Below are 22,468 nucleotides of genomic sequence, written 5' to 3'. Positions count from 1 at the left end.
ATGGGAAACCATAAAAATATTAGAAAAATCCACAGGCAGCAAAATATTAGATATAAGTTGTAGCAATATCTTTATAGATACAGCTCCCAGGGCAAATGAAACCAAGGAGAAAATAAACAAATGGGACTCCATCAAAATAAAAAGCTTCTGGACAGCATAAGGAACTATGAACAAAATGAAAAGGGAGCCCACTGTATGGAAGAACATATTTGGCAATGATACATCTGTAAAAGGTCAATATCCAAAATATATAAGGAACTCATACAACTTAACAAAAGGAAGACAAACAATCCAATTCAAAAAAGGACAAAGGACCCGAGTAGATACTTCTCTAAAAAGGCCATAAAGATAATCAAGAGACATGAAAGAATGCTCAAAGTCACTGATCATCAGAGAGATACAGATTAAAATGACAATGAGATTTCACCTCATACCTGTCAGAATGGCTGCCATCTATAATCAACAAATGGTAAGTGCTGGCCAGGATGTGGAACAAAGGGAATCCTAGTATACTGCTGGTGGGAATGAAGACTGGTACAGCCATTATAGAAAACAGTATGGAATTTCCTCAAAAAATTAAATATGGAACTGCCATTTTACCCAGTGATCCCAATTCTAGGAATATATCCTAAGAAACCCAAAACACCAATCAAAAAGAATGTATGCACCCCTGTGTTCATAGCAGCACAATTTACAATAGCTAAGATCTGGAAACAGCCTAGCTGCCCATCAGTGGACAAGTGAATACAGAAGCTGTGGTACATTTACACCATAAATACTATGCAGCAGTCAAAAAGAAAGATCTCTTACCCTTTGAGACAGCATGGAGGGACTTGGAGAGTATTATGCTAAGCGAAATAAGCCAGTCAGAGAAAGACAAGTATCACATGATCTCACTCATATGTGGAATCTAATGAACAAAATAAACCCTTGTACAAAATAGATCCAGAGACATGGAAGCATGGAACAGACTGTCGAGTCTCATAGGGAAGGCGGGATGGGTGGGTGGGTGGGAAAAGATCAACCAAAGAACTTGTATGCATATATGCATAACTCATGGACATAGAAAATAGGGTGGTGGAGGCCTGGGGTGGGGGTGGGGGGGGCAGGCTATAAGGGGTCAATGGGAGAAAAAGGGGGACATATGTAATATTTTCAGTAACAAATATTTTTTTAAAAGATAAATCACTTTTCAGAGTATTTTTGTTCACTAGAAAGTTATTCCTAATTCGTTTGTAAAAGCAGACATACAAATATTACATCATTTCTTCATTGGCTTACATTATGATTCTCAAGATATTTCTGTCTCATACATAGTGAGCTAGAAAGAGGGTTGGCCTGGACAATAGAAGGTGTGGGCTCTTATGCTGGGTGTGTCTCTAGCCACCTGGAACATCTTGTTTGGCCCCCTTTTTCTTATCCTTAAAAACCAGATGAACCTGCCAACTCTCAAAAGTTCTCTGGTCTTTGTTACTGTGCACTCTCTAGTAAGTCAATACACAAAAGCTTAGGTTTCCTAACTCCCCTAATTTCTCTGTCCAAAAAAAAAAAAAAAAAAGAAATCACATAATCAAACATGTTGATGCACTGAGAGATACTGTTTGTAACAAACATGCAGGAATCCCTTTGTAATGGTGAGGACCCCTCACATACCCCCCCACCACCACTTTCATCTCCACAGCTCTCATGAGATGACCCAGGCTGAGCAGTTAGAGTGGACATCTGCACTGGACTTTTGAGTAGAGTCATTGATGAGGTTTTGGGGATGTTTCAAATGACTCAGGCTACAGGCTTAAAAATCCTCAGTTCTGGGTGTGAAGGCTGAAAGTGGGACAGGGAGGAGGGACCTGTGCTAAGTCCTGGAAGTATCTGCCCAAGGCCCTGGTTTTGTGGCTGCATCTAAGTCAGTGTGTGCTGAAGGAGTTAAAGGGCCCCAGCCCCAGCTCCCCATCGGGGAGTGTCTTGGGCACTGGAGAGAACCTGGCACAAAGTGTGTTTTCATGGAACTGCTTATCAAAACTAAGCCTCTGCTGGTTCATTTAGATGGGCGGGTTGGGTGGAAAACTGGCAGAGGGATCAGGAAATCTGCCTTCTGTTCCTCATTCTGCTGCCGCCTGACCCCTTTGCAGGTCATTCCCTCTAGCATTCTCAGTTACTCCATCTGTAAAATAAGACAAGGACATAACGTTCTTTATACGAAATGTTAGAGAAAATTTTCTGATTATTTTCATCAAAACTATGGAAAATGAATATTTTCATGGGGGCTCTGCCTTGATCCAGTCTTTGATTTACTCTTGTTAGTACCTTATCAGTTTGGAGGTACTTTTCAGACCACAGCCTTCTTGCTGCCTATTAGTGGTTATGTTCCCACCTAACCTGCATGTCAACACCATCCCCCACTCTAGGAAGGGAGACAGTGGAGGTGGGAGCTCTTTATGCCAACATAAACAATAAAGTTTGGAAACACTTAGACCAAGATAATTAGGAAAATGATGTTGAATAAAAGATGGCATTAGACATCTTATTATGCTTAAGTTAGAATCCAGTTCCAAAATCACTCTCCAGTTAACCAATGTGTTTATAAAGGTTTGTTTGCTTTTGTTGGTTTAGTTGTTTTCTTTTAAAGATTTTATTTGTTTAAATCTGCTTATTATTCCCCAGTTCAGGCTCCATTTATGAATTTTTCTTCTTTATTGAGAAATCATGTTGGAAAAATACCTCTATCAACAGCTGTTTACTATTTAGGAATACTATTAAACAAAGGAACACTATCTAACAATGATTAATGAAGCTAACTATTAAGAAAAAAAGACTTGAAGCTCCTCTGAAATATCTACTTGTATAATGCAAATTTTGTTTTTCTGAAATAGCAGAACCCCACATTTAAGAAAAACATATAAATTATCAGAATTTTTATGCTCTTTTAAAACTCAAATACAATTGACCTGTTTTGGGCAAGGAATCAGAAATTCCTAAGGATGGAAATACTGAACCCCTGATTCCGTTCTAAAACACTTAAAAATAAAAAAGAATTAGTGCTCTGAAAAATGCTGTGTTTTTATGCTGAGCATGAGAATGGTCTGTGGAATTGTCACATCATATCTCAGTGATCGTTAGGAAGCACTGATCTTTTAGGCATTAACCCTGGAATTTTCTCCAATAATATTATCTTTTATAATGGCAATACATTTAATAGATCACAAAGTGCTTTCAAAATGTCATCTAATGCGATGATGTGAGTGACTGTCATTAGGACTTCCATCTGAGTCCTTTTCACTGCATAACAATGAGACTGTGCTCTATGGCTGCCTATATTCCTGTAAAAACACTTCATTTGGAAAGATGAATAAACACACAAGGTCTTCATGTCTTGGTGCTGTGATCCTTTCAGCTCTCACGTTCTACATACAGTTTGGGTTTTTGTTGTATGTGTTTTTGTATAGGCTCCCATTACATAAAAATACACAAGTGATCACAGAAAGGGTTCCTAAGCTACCAGCACTGTGTTTACTGCTGGGAACAAGACCTTTTAAAAATATATAACAAAATATTTTTTCTTCACTCTTAGCTCCCACCTCCAGTGTTGGTGAATCAGATGAGAAACCAGTAGTTCTATGTTGCGTAGCTCTGTTCTCCAGAGCCTCCAAACTAGGGGGCAGGGGCTGGGGAGTACGTATTGCTCAGCTAAAGAGATGGGAGTTTCAGCAGGTGGCACTGTTTCCTCCAAGTGGTCAGGGCATCTATGCCCCCCAGTTGGGGGGTGGGGGAGGGGGGGCACTGTTCACTCTTAAGAGCAAATGTCTAATGCTTGTCCTTTTATTCAGTAGTTCTAGAAAAGTTTCAAACTAACACTGAGTTGGAGACAAAAGTGAGTCCTGAAAACTAAGAAACAGGCTCTCATTGCTTTGTAGATCACTAGGCCTTCATGATGACTGAGATATACCATTTCCCCCCACCCCCCCCCCCCCCCGCCCCAGCAGACCTGCAGTCCATGTCACTTTTAGAAATACAATACTTAATTTTTTTTTCATCTGTGTTTGTCCTGGAGTCAATCACACACTCTATGGAAAAGGAAAAAGAAAGGCAGGAGCAATTGTGTGACTATCATTCCCTCACTCACCCAGCTCTGTAATGTCTGTGGACACATGTGTCTGGAGCCTAACCAGATAGCAAGGACAGCGCATGAGAGTTTAGAGTTTATCACTTGGCAGCCAGTTTACTCATGGGGAGACACTAGACTATATCTCCATGCCCTTAGAGAATCAATTGACTGAATGTTTTTCTTAAAGACTTAATTCTTTGACTCTTCAGCTCACTTCATAGTCCTCTCCCTGGGCTCTGTACTGAATTTGTTCTTTTCCATTTTGCTTAAGAGGATTCATTCTAGAGGAAAACTACCTCTGAATAATGAGGCTGGCTTAGTGGGTGAGGACTCATTGTGTGTTGTCACACCTGTGGATGGCCCACATTTAGCAGCCTCTTAGAATGTGTCCTGAAGCTCCAACAGCACTAGCCACCCTCACCCACTTTGCCTTTCTCACTGTGGTTTTAGAAAGATATAGTAGAAGTAGAAACTGAAGATTTGGTGCAGAATGAGCAGAAAATGTGATTAATACATGGCTCATTCTCAAGAGCAGAAAGGTACACCAAATGTTCCACCTGCACCATTTAAAATGACCAGCTTCTTCACTTAGGACTTTTGGAGCAAATGTTCAATAGCTATCCTTTAAATCAACAATATTGATTTAAAAATAAAAGTATCAACACTATGTAGTATCTGACAGTGAATAAAAAAAAATTTGAGGGACAATTAAAATTTATTTTTAAAATATTATTAGTTTGAAGTTTTCTAAATAACCTTTTACTCTTAATAAATGCAATAAGAACACCATCATGTTCTTTGACAAAATGAATAGGTATGTGATTGCAATGGGTTTCGTGCACTTCACTTTGGAGATGAGGCACATTGCATATCTTCCCAGGAAGGTTCCAGTCCTAAAGTGAACACCCGCCTGAGTAAACACCCCTCAAGGTGCTCTCTTTCTCTGAGCGTCGGAGGCCGAAAGAATGGAGCCAAGATTGCGTCATGAGCCCTTTGTGATCAATAAGAACATTGTGGTGCTTATTTCATGGCTGATTAACTTATATGTCTACAAGCCAACACTTGACTTGAAAGGCTGGTCTGGCTTCTCGCGGTTCGAGCGTGGCCTTTACTAGCCTGTCCTGGCACCAAGCTCTGGGACTGCTCTTTCCTCACCACAGCCAGGGATCAGCCCTTCAGTTTCGTAGTGAGTAACCAGCAGCTGGAGCCTGCTGTTTTTTTGTGAAAGGGCATTTTGTCTTTTAGGGCACTACCACAATGGCAGGATAATTGGTGTTAGGGAGGGAAAAAACAGAACTCAAAACCGCATCAGATACCTGCTTGTGCACTGTTCAGCTTTGAAGAGGCAGAAAATGTGGTGGCTTTATTTTTCTTAATAACTGGGATAAATGCAAACAGTTACAGGCAATTGAGCATTTAATGATGAGATGATGCAGGAAAGCATAATAACAAAAATAGCCCATATGTTTCTCAGTTCACTGTTGAAGCGCACTGTGTTTCTTGGCTTTTCTGTAATCAGTTCACATGGTATTGTATTTTAATTCATGTCAGGACCCTAGAACTTCCTTTTAGTGTTTGTATTTCTCCTTGCAACCTTTCTGTTTCATTTTTAGGGAAATGGAATCCTTGTGTCTTATAGTTGAAGTATTTTTTTGTGGTGTCTGACACTGCTTTTAATTTCACCAATTGTGGGGTCAATAAACCATTGTGTACTTGGAACGAAAAATTGGCAGAAAAGCAGAATATGTTCAAGACTCTTGCCTTTCATTGCTAGTGGGATTTCCCAACTGGAGCTTCTCTGTGTTATTTTGCCTCTGGCTAACATCTAAAGATCAGTAATAAAGCTCTATGCAAATACTTCCATGTATTAAAAGAACAATATTTTGACACTCATTGACACAAGCAAAAAAAATACAACACTAAATTAGTGTTCAGGACAACAATGAAGACATTGTCAGTTATATGAAATGAATGTGAGGAATGTTGTGCTATAGTACAGAAAAGCCTGCTCCTCCGTCTCGACCTTTAGCATTTGCTAGTTGACATTACTCATGGGGTTGTATAGTAATAGACAATTGTTTATTGTTAATAATGGACCTCAAGCAGTCATTGATACTTGTCAGACTTCTGAAAATTTTAGTAACTGAAAAATAAATGTTTGTTCTCCAGACTCTGGTAATTTCAGTTTAGTTTCTCTAAAAAAAATTTTTGGACATTTTAGAATTTTCAAATACTTGATAAGTTAAATATCTAGAAAATGTTGATTAAATTTATCTACAGCTTGTTTTTCTAGATTTCATCTAGAGTTATATAGACCCAGAAAAAAAACTCCCATCACCATCTATTTGTTTTTTAAAATAATTGAATGTTTCGGAGCTCTCTTGATTTTCTTTTTAATTTGGTAGACATAAAGGAGCTCTTTGTTTAATTTCCAGTAGCTCGGAGGAGTCCTTATTGGAGGTGCAGTTGTCTATAAATTATTATTTTTATATACAGTACAATTCTTTCCTCCTATATCACTAGGTGCAAATATTACTGTTATAAATGTTTTCTTAAATATAACTGGCTTCCTTTTTCATATCTTCCAATCAAGGATTTTACAGAGTCAGCATCTAAGAAATAATTGTAACAGAAACATTATGCTCATGGGTAAGACCAAGTCAATAACAGCAATTTGACCTCACAGAAGAACAAAGCTTATGTATTGTTTAGATTGGGGTACTTTATATTTAGCAACCAAAAATTAAAGGCAGAACAATTAAATCTCAAACTGTTCAAACCTCATTTTAAGATCTTGAGTGGAGAGTGACCTTTAACTTGAAATCCTGAGTTTTGTGAATGAGTACATTGTGGGGAAACACATTGGAAATGAGTTTAAGTGAGCTGCACAGGACCCCAATTCCCAGTGACAGAGAAGGGGCATGTGTCCCAGCCTGCAGGCTTCAGGGGGCTAACGAGTGGGCAGCATCAGTGCGCTTTGGGATTGAGAACAGATTGATAGGCCTCCGAAGCGCTCCCACTCCGCTGGCATGTTGTCTTCCTCGGTGCTCCCCTGCCTCCTTTCCCACTAACATTCACCCCCATCAGCCTTGTGTTGTTGTGGAACATGGCAGCCTTCCTGTGGATTCTGGGAAGCAGGTGGTGCCTTGCCCCTTGGAACTGCCTTCTCAGCTCCGAGCACAGAGCCTGGAACACGGTTGGCTCCACACATGCAGACTCTGTGAATTCTGGAAGGACTGCTTGGTCTCCAGCTGTCTTCATCTGACCTTGTTGGTTCAAGGAGCAGGAAGCGACTCAAATTCAAGTAAGAAGGGATTTATAAAAGGAGTGTAGGGATCCTTCCCAGGAACTGGGAGATGAAATCAGCTTTCCTGTGTGTTTGCGCATCTCTCCCCTCACACCCGCCTCAAGCCTTGTAGTATCCCCTTCTCCTGCTCCTGTACCCAGATGGGTCTTCGCCGGCACAGCTCTGTAGTGCTGCTTCTGCAGGCCTGCCCTGGCTTTAGCAGGGTCCGCTGACTGCCTGGGATGCCATGTAGCTCCAAGGCTCAGTGCTGTCCTACTCATTCAGGTTCTAGGTCTCCTAACACAGATGTTTTTTAGACTCTGAATGGCCCAGAATATGTCAGGTGTCCGTCCACATTAAGGGCGTCTGGAGCAGGAGCCGTGGGCAGGGATAATCTTGATCAGGAGGGAGGTTTTGGAAAGCTTCCATGCCTAATGTCTTCTGGATACTACCTGGAGTTTATGTCTCAGAAGTTCTCACTTATGTCAAACGTCAGACTTTTAAAATCCTTTTCCTATATAAATGTTGGAAGTCCATAACCCAAGAAGGCACAGTGTTTACTTGTTTATTTCCACCTGACATTCTAGCACACTCTAGTTCAGGGCCTGGCACCAGCAGACATTCCATAAATAGTTATTGACAGACGGATCAGGTCCCCAGTTAGCCCACAGAAGTCCATGCAGCTATTCCTAACAACCACTTATAACAGAACTTCTACAAGAAAATGCATTCCTAGTCACAGTCACTGGGAAAATGTATGTTCCTGTGATGCAATAGAAAGAATACTGAAAGGGAAATGAAAGCTCTGGTCCAGCTCAGGCACTAATTAGGTGTGTGACCTTAGGTGAGTCACGAAATCTCTCTGGTTTCAGTTGCTTTGTCTTTAAAATGAATTGAATGAGAACATCTCTGAGGCCCCTTCCAGCTATAAAACTCTGTGACTTCGATAGAATGAGGATTAAACAGACTCCACCCTTTCAGTCGCCCTCCCAGTGCAGTACACATTGCCAGAGCTTGGTCATGGAGACGAACTGGATCCTCAGGCACCACTAACCCTCTCAAGCTACATAATCACCATTGTCATCATCATGATAAATAATAGTCCTTGAACACTTACTATGCATCAGTCACTGCTCCAGGCACTTTACATATATTAACCAATTTAGTCCTAAAAGCAATCCTGTAGGGACTATTATTGCTCTCATTTTTCCGAGGCACTGGACAATTAAGAGGTGCCAGAAGTTACCCAGGAAATTCCAGAGCTGGGGTTTGAACACAGGTGGTTTAATCTGAGTCTGAGCTCCAACCACAACAAGTCATTGTCAGTGTCTCCCCACAACCAGCAGCAGCTTCCCTGAGGAGCTGCTTAGAAATGCAGAGGTTCAGGCCCCAGCCCAAATTTGCTGAACTGGACCCTGGGCTGGAGGAGCAGTGTCTGCTGTGGCCTTTCACATGGCTGCCCACTGCTCTCTAGATTCTGCCCCTCTCCTCAGCACGGCATTCCAGCACGCCCCTGGGAGGTCCTTGGGGTTTCTGCCCCCCAGGTATTCCAGTTGGGAGGTTGGGGGTGTGGTATCATGCCCATTTACACACGAACAAGGCAAGCATTCAACTGTCATAAGTGATCATGAATTAGGAGCTAGTTATGCTACTTTCCAAGCCCTCTTTCTCCTAGTTGGCACCGCTGATAAATCACTACAGAAGAGGCAGGAGGTGGAGACAATTACACAGGAGGGCGTGGGAGGATTCCTCCAGCTGTGCCCCTCGAGGAGGAGGCCTCCTCCAGGAAGCCCAGCACTGTCTTGGCAGGTTAAGCAGACAGGATTCAGGCAGTGCCTTACATGACAGGCCCGCCTCGCCTTTCCTCCACGAGGCTGACTCTAGCTGGACTCCCACGCAGGCTCCATGAACACAAGTGGTTACTGAGCACTTGAAGGGGGCCCCGTCTGAACTGGGATGTGCTGCAAACGTCTAATACACGCTGGATGTTGAATCCTTAGTACATGAGGAAATACTGTAAAATGTCTTAATATTTTATATTGAAATGATAATGTATATATTGAGTTAAGTAAAACATTAAATTGAACTTGACATTTTCTTTTACTCTTTTAATGTGACTAATAGAAAATTGTCACTGTCATCCATGGCTGCATCATACTTCTGTTGGCAGCACGTTTTAGACTAAGCTTGAGAAGTGCTGTCATTGTTTGCCTTCAAGCACACGATACGGTGTGCAGATCTTATTTACTGGTAGTGATGGTGATCAACACCAAATCTGAGATCTATGGCAAGGCCAGGACCTGTTGTTCAAGGGAGCCCTGAGTCAGCTCAGAAGTTGGATTCCAGAAGTGAGAGTCAGACCGAGAGGCAGAGCCAGGTGGTCAGGACTGGTTGGAGGGGTCACAGAGGAGGCAGAGCTGGCTTCCTAGGAGCATATTTAGGCAGCATGGCAGGACCCATGAGTTGGGAGATGGACGGTCAGGCGGTCATGAGTGTAAAGTAACTTCCTGCTGAACACCCAGAGCTGCTGGGCCAGGACCTAATTCTGGAATGGCTTACCTGGGTGTGCGAGTGGGTGCAGGTAATGGGAAACACCTGGCTGAGGTAGGTGGCTGGGCATGCTCCAGGAAACAAGCACTTCTGGGAAGTATGTTGTGGCAGTGATGATGTTAGGGCCAAGTTAGAACATCTATTCAAGCCTAGTGACCTAAAAGTGAGTTTCCATATTCCAGGTGTTAATCTGAAGTACTGTTGCCCCCATATAAACCTAACTACACTGCATGATGGTAAAGGTAGACAAAGCCTTATATGAAACCACAAGCTGAAGCAATGTTTAAGTTAAAGGCAAAATTATTCATTACTATACTGAATCAATCAACTATTGTTCTAGTCATCACAAGATAGTGGGTTTTTCCAGAGATGGCTGCAGAAGCCCTCCCATCCTGCATATCTCTTGCAATGTGACTCTACCATTTCCTCATAAAGAGGTGAGTCTGTGCCCATTTCTAGAATTTTGGGTGACCCTCTCACCAGTAGCATGCAGAAGAAGCAATACCAGGTCACTTCAGGCTGACGCCTTGCGAAGCCATGCAGCTTCTGTTTTGTAGAAATGCTTGGTCTGCACGAGGGAGCAGTGAGAGACCATGGGGATGGAGGCACGTGAGAACTGAAGTGCATCCGCCTCTTAGGGCCCAGACCTGTGAGGGAGGCAATCTGGGTCCTGCAGCCCCAACCAGGTCACCTCGATCAGCTCCACAAAGAGCACAGAGGAGCCACCACCCTCTCCCCAGCCCTGCTGAACTAACTCACAGAATCCTGAGCAATAAAACAGCTTAGTAAGCAGCACTGAACAAATGAAACATCCTTTATTTGTATGCACATTTTTCACTGAGGTTCTTTCACACAGTATTTACGACAGGGGTCCTCAAACTTTTTAAACAGGGGGCCAGTTCACTGTCCCTCAGACCGTTGGAGGGCCGGGCTATAGTTTAAAAAAAACTATGAAACAAATTCCTATGCACATTGCACATATCTTATTTTGAAGTAAAAAAACAAAACGGGAACAAATACAATATTTGTATTTGCATGTGGCCTGAGGGCCGTAGTTTGAGGGCCCCTGATTTACGTGGTCACATAACTTTGGGATACATATAATTGCTTAAAATAATTCCTTCTACACTCACTCAGAATATATTATGCTGAGCTTACATATATGCATGTGGTCTGTAGATTTTGCTCAAATGAATGTGGAGTAATAAGAGGCCCACAAAATGACATTACACAGGAATGGAGACTGTTTATAGCTACCCACTCTCATTCTGCCTTATGGCAGAAACACGCTACTGAAGGAGAAACCAGTTGTCCTGCCTGTGTCACAGCCTCCTGGCTGAGGGCAGTGTAGAGTTCGATCTGAGGGGAAGGCGGAGGTGAGGCAGTCATTGCCAAATGTCTCCATAATGGCCACGTGACTGTGGCTGTTCTGTGAGCCACGTTAACCATCTGAGCACTGAAAAGGGAGGACAGCTGTGTCCTGGGGAAGACGCTGTAGCGTTCGGTAAGACGGTTCTGAGAGCAGTTTGAACGCAAGCTGCAGGCTGCCTCTGTGCGCTTCCCTGGTCTTTCTCATGTGATTTCTCCAGCAATTATCAATTGTGTTCGAGCAGGAATAGTAACTGGAAAGGTACTACCCATGGTCTGTGTGTGAGGTGGGAGTGGGGAAGAGGGTCCCAAGGAGAAGAAAAGGAGCACTTAATAAAACAGATGATTAGCACATATTACAGGGAGTATTCTTCAAAGAAAAAATAGGTAGCTTGTGCTCAGATAACTAACTGTTCTCCATATATTCAAATAAATTACAGGCAACATGTTTTAGTTCAGATTGCTAAAAGCAAAGGTGGGCAAATTGCAGACCATGCGCCAGTGGCCTGTTTTTGTAAATGACATTTTATTGGAGCACAGCCATGTCTGCTTATTTCTATGCTGTCTGTGGCCATATTTGCAGTATAGTGCCACATAGTTGTGTTAAACGTCGTATGGCTCACAAATCTAAAATATCTAATATCTGGCCCTGTAAGAAAAAATTTGCTGACCCCTACCTTAAAGAAAATAAATGAAAGGCTTAAGCTGGAAGTAATCAGGAAAGATATGGAAGAGAAAAAAATATTTCAGAGATTAAAGCCACATTAGCCACAAATTTAAAATAAGTGTTACTAAAATAATCAGGTGAACAACAGGAGGAAATCACGTAAAATAATATCCATAAGAACAAACATTAAAATGAGTAGATAAGGGTATAATAGACATAGAAAGGAGAAGAAAAGAGATATGTGCATACTTGGTGTTCCTGAAAAAGAAATGGAACAAATAGAAGAGATGAAATACACTCAAAGATTAATAGAAGAAATAAATAGAAAACTTGAATCTGCATATCAAAGAGCAGATGGTAACCCAGGAAAATTATTCAGAATTATTAACACAGGACTAAGAGCCTTTAGGTTTATAGTGTTTCTGGGATGAGATTGGTGTACCTGGCCACAATAAGAGGGTAGAGGGCCAGGCAGATTTTGAAATAGCCTCTTTCTTTCAGTGCGTATGATATCAATGCAGATGATACATTAACAACAAAAGCAAGAAGCAAGAGCTACGTAGCTTTCTAAATCGTGTTTTATTATTTTCGGTGTTTTTATTTATTATCTAACAATTTTTCCCATTCAGTAACTTTGTATCTTTAAAATGTCTGAAGAGCCCTTCACCAGAGGAATCCACAAACCACAGTATTTTTGCCCTTGAAGAAAATAAATGTATTCAGAGGACCTTATTTCATGCTAGATGATTTTCTTGATACAGTTTTATTTGTTGGTAATTTGGTACCTGTTTCCCAACTGTGTTATAGTATAGGGTACTCTCTCAGGCTGGCCCTCAGACCTGCCTATGTGGTGCCACAAAACAGAAGTGCTAGTGCAAACTGTAAGTGTCAGGCTGTCATCTTCATTACTGAGTGAAGCTTACAGATAAAATGTATGTAAGCAGACCCACACCTGGCATCCTTTATGGGAATTTTAATTTCCATTTGTTCAAGTTTCTATGATTGTTACTAGAATTATTTCATAGATTCTCCCCAAATATACTGGGGAGAATATATATATATATATATATATATATATATATATATATATATATAATTTCTCCTTTAAGATAATCCTTATGACAGTAGCCCATGCAGCACAAAAGTGCAGGGCTAAAAAAGCAGCAGTCAAATAACATAGTTAAACATAACCTTGATTAACAAATCTTGTTATTCATGGATGACAGCTCAGTTAATCAGTGTTTGTGGCTTGGATACTAAACTGGAAGTTAATGGTGAGGTGGAAGCAATTGTAGAATCCAGACTTTTAAGACAAACACACATCACACCCCAAAAGGCATGCATGGAATCAGGTGTGGTTAGTGGGCTGTGTGATATACGCTGGGTGTTCTCCTTCACTGGTCCAGCTGCAAGCAACCTCCATAGCTACCAAGTCAAGGAAAAAGGAGTGACCCTCACTGCCCACTTCCGCATTCATGATTTCAATGGCCAAAGAGTAGCTCGTGGGAGAGGAATATTTTATTTGAAATTTCTTAACTCAAAACTTTATTTTGACTTCTCTAAATTAGATTTGTAGAATGGATAGGTTAATTATATAGTTACAAGAGAGCACATGTCCAAAGTTAACTAATATTTATACCTATCTATTTTGGCTGTCAAGCCAATGATATGGAGTCAGATTTCCCCCAAACTTCACATGCCTTAAAAGCAAAATGAATGTGAGACATGATTTGAAAACTGTGCTGTTCATTTGACATGAAATGACATTCTGTGTTGACGAATCTGAAACATTGGCAAATTACTTAACTAACTGTCTTTCCTCCCTGTGAGATGGATTAAGAATCAGGAGATGTCTTTCTTTTGATGGTGACCAGGGCAGGGCTGAAAGTAAAAAAGCATGTGAGAAAGTGGATAAGTTCGTCATATCCTTAAAGGCTCTAAAACAGTGGTTCTCAACCTTCTGGCCCTTTAAATACAGTTCCTCATGTTGTGACCCAACCATAAAATTATTTTCGTTGCTACTTCATAACTGTAATGTTGCTACTGTTATGAATCGTAATGTAAATATCTGATATGCAGGATGGTCTTAGGCGACCCCTGTGAAAGGGTCGTTCAACCGCCAAAGGGGTCGCGACCTACAGGTTGAGAACTGCTGCTCTACAAGAATATGGGACGACTTCGTCTTTCCCCTCCTTCATTTCTGGAGAGACAAAGAGAGAGAATTAATGTCTAAAACATGCAACCTCAAAATCCTTTCTGTATTGTGGAGCCAAAGCTGGGTGGCAATTTGATCACAGATTGTGCCCTGGCGGTGTTATGGGTCATGTGCTCAGCATGTGAACAGGAAGGTGAGAAGTGGTGAACTTTTGCCTCAGTTGTGCCATCCATCAGAGAATAAGTAGACCAGATCACCGTGTGCAGCTGTATAAGGAGGGGATGGCTGAGTGCTCCTCACACAGGGGCCTTTGTGTCCTGGACATGACCCAGCATTATGATGGGATGCACTGGGCCCAGGCTTTGTGGCAAATTACTAACCCATTATCACACCAGAACACAAGATCATTTATCTTCCAATCTGGAGTGTCACCTGTTCTTCATTTACCAGTCAATAACCATTAATTATGCTCAATGGAAATCTAAACAAAGCCCTTTCCCTCTGTACAACCAGTAAACTATTTAGTAATAACAAATAAATCTGGAGTTGTATATCCTTTCCCTTCCCATTCCCAGACTGGAGTCTGGTACAATATAGACTTCAGAGGAAATGCCTAGAAATTGATAGGTCAGAGGCTGCAGATAGTTTTCTGGAAAAGAAAAGAGCAGATGCTTGGCATTCACCCTAGTGAAAGTGAGGCCCCAACTGATCCCCGGGCTCCTGCTGAGGAACAAAGTGATCTACTACACAAAGGAATCTACTATTAACCAGTAATCATATCTTCCCCTTTAATTTTAGCAAGCTGTTATTTTTTTCGCATGCCTAAAAATACGATTTTTAAAAAGCATTCTAGCACAACATAGCATTTTAGAAGAAATAAAATAAAGCTGAGCAGTCCTGAAAGACCTATTTGAAATGTTATTTTTAGAATGGAAATTTGAGTAAAACACATTCGAGTGTATACATTAATCCTTCAGAAAAATGTTCAAATAGAAATTTTAGCCAGAAGCATAATTTAATTTTTCCTAAAAACTTTGAAAGCATTTTGAAGAAAGCCAAAGCTAGCTTGTGTGTGTGCGTGGGTGTGGGTGCACTGGAGAGTGGTGGGGGAGGGTGGCCGAAGAGCAGGCTGCGTCCCCGTGCACACAGCGCAGCTGTGGATGGCAGAGAAACTCAGGGGCATCACAGGAACTCGTGTCTAGGACTAGACTTGGGACTCTTGTTCACAGTCTAGAAGGAGAGATCAGAGTTCCCACACAGACGAGGGACGGGGGTCTTCTAGACCCCAGGAACTGCACGTACAGATCACAGACATGAGGAGCAGGCCCCTGCCCATCGGGCCTCTGCTGGAGCCAGTGCCCATATAGAGAGGCACCTCTCCCAGGAGCCTAACAAAGGAGGGTGCCAGGCACAAAGCTTGGCGGCAGAGCCAGGCTGCATTTCAGACCACAGCCCGTGTCTTAGTCTTAGCCTGGAGCAGGTAACAGTGTGCAGCGGCCGTGGAGCTACGAAACTTTTGTAGACTGTGTGCTGTGTGGACTACTCAGATAGAGAGAACATCTACTCTGTGCCTTTGAAAAGCTAATTGAGCCCTAGCTGGTTTGGCTCACTGGATAGAGCATTGGCCTGTGGACCGAAGGTTCTCAATTCAATTCTGGTTAAGGGCACGTACCTCTGTTGCAGGTTTCATCCCCAGTGCCAGTTGGGGAGCATGGGGGGGCAACCAATTGATTTTTCTGTCTCTCCACCTCCCTTCTACGCTCTCTAAAAATCAATGGAAAAATATCCTCAGATGAGGATTAACAATAATAACAATAAAACTGATTGAACTTTGTTATTATTATTAATCTAATTCATATAAAATTTAAAAAGTACTGTGATTAGCCTTGGCCAGGTAGCTCATTTGGTTGGAGCATAGTCCTATACACCAAAAAAAGGTTTCTGGTTCCAGTCCTGGTCGAGGCTGGTAAGGGGATAAACTCTCTCTCTCTCTCTCTCTCTCTCTCTCTCTCTCTCTCTCTCTCTCTCTCCCCAGCTCCTCCTAAAAATCAATATGTATATCCTCCGGTGAGGATTTTTTTTAAGTATTGTGATTAAATTCATTAGTTATGACCTAGTGCAGAATGAAACCAGATATTTAATTATGTGGACAGAACTATTTTCTAGGCAAGACAATTTCATCAGTTACTTTTAGTATATCACTGACCTGAATCTGTTGCCATTGATTCATCCAGTTGCCACATCTCCAAGGCATGTAAGACTGCCCACAGTCTCATCTTTTATGAAACAAAAATGTGATTTAAAGCTATCATGTAATAGGCCAAAAATACAAAATAGTCACAAGAAGTAACTTCAAGTAAACGAGAAATATTTACTTATTTTTAGAAGGCTGCCACAAATTCAAAAGAATAAAGAAGAATTAATTTTTAAGAGAAAATAAGCTGCCCTGTTGAATTCAGCAAGCTAAATTTCAGCTTATACAATAGTAGCTAGGGAGACACCAACCAAAATAGTTTTCTTTAAATGTTAGAACAAGAGTTCAACTTTAATACTGGGCACTGTGTTATAATGAACTGCCTGTTATCTTTACCTATTATATTTGGAAAGTGAGTAGGAGTGATTAAAACACACACACACACACACACACATTTATTTGTTTCCTGCTTGGATTTTTCTTAAAGAGACATGCTGTTGTCAGATACCAACTGTACTTCTTAAATCTGTATCTTCTATCTGTGTAAACAAAACCTGTAAACTTAACTGCTGGTCCAAGCTATAGACACTCAAGGCCTGTATGTCATTGATAAAAGCTGATATTACTGAATGGAGCCAAACTGTGCTGGTGGCCACAGTTAGTGTCTTAAACATGTGACTACATGGCTGCCCCACTGGCCTCCTCATTCCTGTTGCAAAAGTGTGCCTGTAGAAGGTCTCATTGAGCACCTGACCTTGAAATGCTGCCTGCTGAAAGAAAACCTAAGCTGGTACACACCTTCTTGTTGCCTCCCAGAGAACTCCATAAAAGTGGTAGTACTCTTCATTCCATGATTGTTTTTCATTAATGATTATTTTTAATTTAGCAGAGATTTATTTTACAAGGTTTAGCTGTACTTTCTTTTTGTTGGAATGTGGAATTGGTAACCAGTGAAGCCTCTAGAAAAAATATTTACAAATAGATGCAGTACATGAATTGTTAACTGTTGCTCTTAGAAGGGTAGCTGTACTACTCAAAGAAGTTGGGGATCTTTAAAATGTTTGAGCAACTGGAAATCAGGATCCATGTGTAACATGGTAGACTTAGTTATGTTAATGGGGAAGGGCAGTTGTAGAATTCTTGAGGTCTTGGAATACTTGTGAAATCCAACATTATGTTTAGGTTTCAGTATTCCCTGCTTGCGATCATTTCCTTTGTGCTGAATCACGACTCATCTCTTTACAATTAATAATAATACTTTGAGTAGGTGCCATTCTTTCAGTTTTACAGATAAAGAAATGGATTTATAGATCAATTGTTGAATCTTAGGTTGTGGAATCCAATTTAAATAATATCAGTATATAAATGGTAGTAGATTTTTTTAAAATTCCCTTTGGGGCTTCATTTTTTAATTTTTTTAAAAATCATTATTTTAAATTACAGTTGGCATACAATATTATATTAGTTTCAGGTTTAAACCCCAGTGACTAGACATTATATAACTTACTAAATGATCATCATTATAAATCTAGTACTCATCTGACACTATATGTCATTATTATAATATTATTGACTGTACTAGAGGACCAGTGCATGAAATTCATCCACTGGAGGGGGCGTCCCTCAGCCTGGCCTGAGCCCTCTCACAATCTGAGACCTCTTGGGGGATGTCCACCTGCCAGCTTGTGGCTGGATGGCCTTCTGCTGCTGCACGACCTGCTGCTTGAGCTTCAGCAGCTGCTGCATGTGCACAGGCTGGGCCACCACGGTCTGTCCTGTGAACACCATCATGTGGGATGAGTCAAGCGTGGAGGCAGGCTAACCCTGAGTTTCCTGCACTTTCCTGAGTGATGACCTCCTTTAGCTTTTTTGTCTGGGAGGTTCTTTATATGTCCTGCAATTGTATATGGTAGTTTTGCTGAGTAAAGTAATCTTGGTTGTAGGTCCTTGCTTTTTATCACTTTGAATATTTCTTGTTAATTCCTTCTGGCCTGCAAAGTTTCTGTTAAGAAATCAGCTTGGCAGTCCTATGGGAGTTCCCTTATAGGTAATTAGCTGCTTTTTTCCTCTTGCTGTTTTTAAGATTCTCTCTTTGTCTTTAACCTTTTGCATTTTAATTATGATGTATCCTGGTGTGGGCCTCTTTGTGTTTATCTTGTTTAGGACTCTCTGCACTTCCTGGACCTGTATGTCTATTTCCTTCACCAAGTTAGAGAAGTTTTTCATCACTATTTTTTCAAATATATTTTCAATTTCTTGCTCTCTTTCTTCTCCCTTCAGCACCTCCATTATGTGAATGTTGGTACCCTTGAAGTTATTCCAGAGGCTCCTTACACTATCTTTATTGTTTTGGATTGATTTTTTTTTTCTTTTTGTTGTTATGATTGGGTGTTTTTTGCTTCATTATGTTCCAAATCGATGATTTGATTTTCAGCTTTATCTACTCAATTGTTGATTCCCCCATAATATTAGTATTCATATTAGTTAGTGTATCCTTCATTCCTGACTGTATTTTTTTTAATGGTTTCCACATCCTTCTTTATGGTATCCATCTCCTAATTTATGCTGTCGAAGTTTTCTCTACATTCAATTACTCTTCTTTTAAATTCATTGAGCATCTTTATAACCAGTGTTTTAAATTCTGCATCTAGTAGATTGCTTATCTCCTCATGTTTAGTTCTTTTTCTGGAGGTCTGTTATGTTCTTTCATTTGTTTCTCCTTTTTTTTTTTTGGCAGCCTCCCTGTGTTTGTTTTTATGTATCAGGTATATCTGTTACATCTTCTGTGCTTGGTAGAGTGGCCTAATATAGTAGGTGTCCTGTAGGGTCCAGTGGCACAGCCCCAATCACCCAAGCTGGGCACTCCAGGTGCCTCCCCCCACCATGTGGCACATCAATGAGAGGGATTTACCCCCAGGCCAATCAGCCACAAGGACTAGCAGTGATCACCAACCACTGTGAAGGATCAGCTGTTCAGGGGCCAACCCCACAGAGAAGGACTTACTTCAGCAGGGTTCTGGTGCCCACAAAGTCCACCCCTTGAGTGTGTCACTATGAAGTTAGTTGGGTGATGGTGCTTTGACATGGTCTGAAGCTGTATACTGGGTGTGCTGGCTCTTGGGCCTCCCAGGAGTTGCAGACCAAGGTCAGCCACCACCTGTATAATACCTGGGGCCACCAGCCTTGAGCTACAAAGTGATCTGCAGATGGCTGCTACTTGTGCTGGGCTTGGAGGTGCCCAGGAGAGGCCAAGTTGTGAATCCTAGCCAGCCACTGCTAGTGCCAGGCCTGGGGCCACTTATCGAGAAGTACAGGGCTTCCTGAGTCCAGATGCTGCTTTTAGGAGAAATTTTAGGAAAGTCTAAAGCATGAGCCAAGACAGGCCATCTTGTGGAAAAGCTACTGGAAACATCTTGGGTGGGCTTGGAAGTTGTGTTGGCTTGTGTCTCAGGGAATTCTCAGGGAGGCCAAACTGTGATAGCCAGGTTGATGGAGACTCAGATATGGTGCCCACCTTCCTGCTCTGTGCAGGGAGGGCTCATTCAAAGGAACAATGGCCTCTGCACTTCTGTCTGGGAGAAAGCTGTCCCCTAGCTCTCATCCTTATGCCAAACAATTCAGTCCCTTCCCAAATGTCCCTGGTGCCTTTTGAGCTGCTATCCCAGCTTTGGAGCTCAGAGGGAGTGAGTCAAAGTAAGTTCACATGTGGACCCTTTAAGACGATCTGCCTAGGACTCCAACAGCCCTCTGTCTCACTCAGCCATTATCTCCACTGTTTTGTTTTTTTTTATGTTTGTTGTTATGTTTTGTTGTTAATCCTCACCCAAGGATATTTTTCCATTGATTTTTAGAGAGAGTGAGAGGGAGGGAGAGAGACAGAAAGAGAAACATCAATGTGAGAGAGACATCAATTGGTTCCCTCCCACATGCACCCTGACTTGAGCTGGGATTGAGCCTGCAACTGTGGTATGTGCCCTTGATCAGAATTGAACTCCCTTCAATCTGTGGGCTGAAGTGCTATCCGCTGCTTTTTACAGCCAGTTATAGGGATTTCTCTTCCTGATACTGGAACCCTTGGCTAGGGGTCCTAGTGTGGGGCTGATACCCTTCACATCCCAGGAGGTACCTCCACAGCCTAGTTACCCCTCTCAATTTTTATCTACCATACATGGGTGTGGGACCAGCCCATTCTGCATATCTGGCCCTCCTACCAGTTCTGATGTGGCTTCTTCTTTAAATCCCTAGTTGTATGACTTCCATTCAGCTAGATTTCAAGTGTTTTTCTGAAGGATGGTTGTTCTTTAGTTTAGTTGTAATTCTGATGTGGTTGTGGGAGGAAGCAAGTACCATATTTGGCTATGCTGCCATCTTGACCTGAAGTCCATTAATAATTCTGATTATTTTACTTTTTGATATCACCACATTGATATCTTTATTGTTAAGAAATTTTGTTCTATTTTTGGGATAAACATCTGTCTTTAAAATATTTTTCTTTCCCTTTCATCCATGATATGAAGGTAAATTAGATAATGCTTTTTAAATTTTTCATAAGAAAGGTTATGTGCCACAAATACTCTTCAATATCTTGTTCCTCTGAATTGTTGTCCAAGGACCTGCTGCATGAGAATCATATTGGATGTTAAAGATAAAAATGCCTAAAGCATGTTCTCTACTAAGACCACTTCAGCAACTGTGGCCCAGGCATCTTATATTGAAACTAGAGGACTGGTGCATGAAATTCATGCATGGGGGCGAGGGGATGAGGTCCTTCAGCCCAACCTGCAACCTCTCCAATCCTGGACCTCTTGGAGGATGTCCCACTGCCTCTCACAATACAGGACCGCTGGCTCCTAACCACTCGCCTGCCTGCCTGATCACCCCTAACAACCTTTGTCTACCTAATTGCCCCTAACCACCTCTGCCTGCCTGCCTGATTGCCCCTAACTGCTCCCTTACTGGCCTGATTGCCCCTAATTGCTCTCCTGCTGGCCTGATTGCCCCTAACCGCCTCTGCTTCACCCCATACCTGGAACAGGATTCCCTCCTCCAGCTGGCCACAGGCACACAGAACCAGGGCCGGCTTTGCCTGGGCTGGCCATAGCCGCAGAGGACTGTGGGCAGGCAGCTTAGACTGGGCCGCAGCCGCGGGCACCCAGGACCACGAGGCAGGTGGCTTGTCCCTCTCCTGGGCCACAGCCCCAGCCGCTGGCACCTGGGACTGCAGGGCGTGCAGCTTGTCTCTCTCCTGGACTGCAGGTGCAGATGCAGCCACTGGCACCCAGGACCGCTGGGCTTGCGGCTTGTCACTCTCCCAGGCCGCAGCCAGGCAGGTCCCCATTCCTCTCTTGCAAGCTCATTTGAGCCTGGCTGGTCCCCATTCCTCTCTTCCCAGTGTTGAGTGTCTGAGCCATTAGGGTGTGATGGCATGAGGGCATGACAACCATTTGAATATTAGCTCTTTATTATATAGGATGTTCCCCACATGATGCACATTACGACTTGAGAACCACTACTCTAGTGGTGTGAATATTGTATTATGTTCTAGTTGTAGGTTAAAATATTTAAACCTGGAGACTATTAGACTAAGGTGGCTCTAATGCCTTGGCAGGCCACATGAGCTAGCCTAAGCCAGGGTCACTTCACTGAAATCCATAAAAATTAAGCTTAAGAACAACCAATCAAAAAGAGCTAACTTGCCTTTCCCAAATAAGGCAATTGCATGAGCTATAGCCAGTCAAATGATTGCTTTGCTTCACTTCAGCATCTACTCTATAAAAACCTTGCCACTAGCTCTTGTTGGTGAAGCACTCCTAACCACTTCTCTATTCAAATTGAGGTATGATCAAAGAAAATCTTAAAAAATATATTAATGTGCTTCAGTTCACCTTTTAACAATGTCCATACACAATTATGTGTGTTTGATAGCATTATATTTCCCAAGAGGTAGCTAACTGCAACTTTAACTGGGATTTGCCTGTCTCTCTCTAGGCTATGTGGCTGATGCTGCAGAATGATGAGCCAGAGGATTTTGTCATAGCTACTGGAGAAGTCCATAGTGTCCGAGAATTTGTAGAGAAATCATTTTTGCACATTGGAAAAACCATTGTGTAAGTATACCTGAGAGTTGATTTCAGGTCATTCATCAA

The 22,468-nt window shown here is 42.0% G+C and overlaps 1 protein-coding gene across 1 annotated transcript in view; it reads left to right on the top strand.

Annotated features, from left to right (window-relative positions):
- GMDS (GDP-mannose 4,6-dehydratase) overlaps positions 1–22,468 on the top strand; it is a 686,242-nt gene that overhangs the window by 534,663 nt on the left and 129,111 nt on the right. Inside the window, exon 8 of the mRNA XM_081086210.1 lies at positions 22,311–22,429. Coding sequence (XP_080942336.1) covers positions 22,311–22,429 — 119 coding nt within the window. The remainder of the gene's footprint in view (positions 1–22,310; positions 22,430–22,468) is intronic.

The sequence above is a fragment of the Myotis nattereri genome (genome assembly GCF_964212035.1).
Source record: "Myotis nattereri genome assembly, chromosome: 3".
NCBI lineage: Eukaryota > Metazoa > Chordata > Mammalia > Chiroptera > Vespertilionidae > Myotis > Myotis nattereri.
This window is presented reverse-complemented; position numbering and strand designations above follow the sequence as displayed.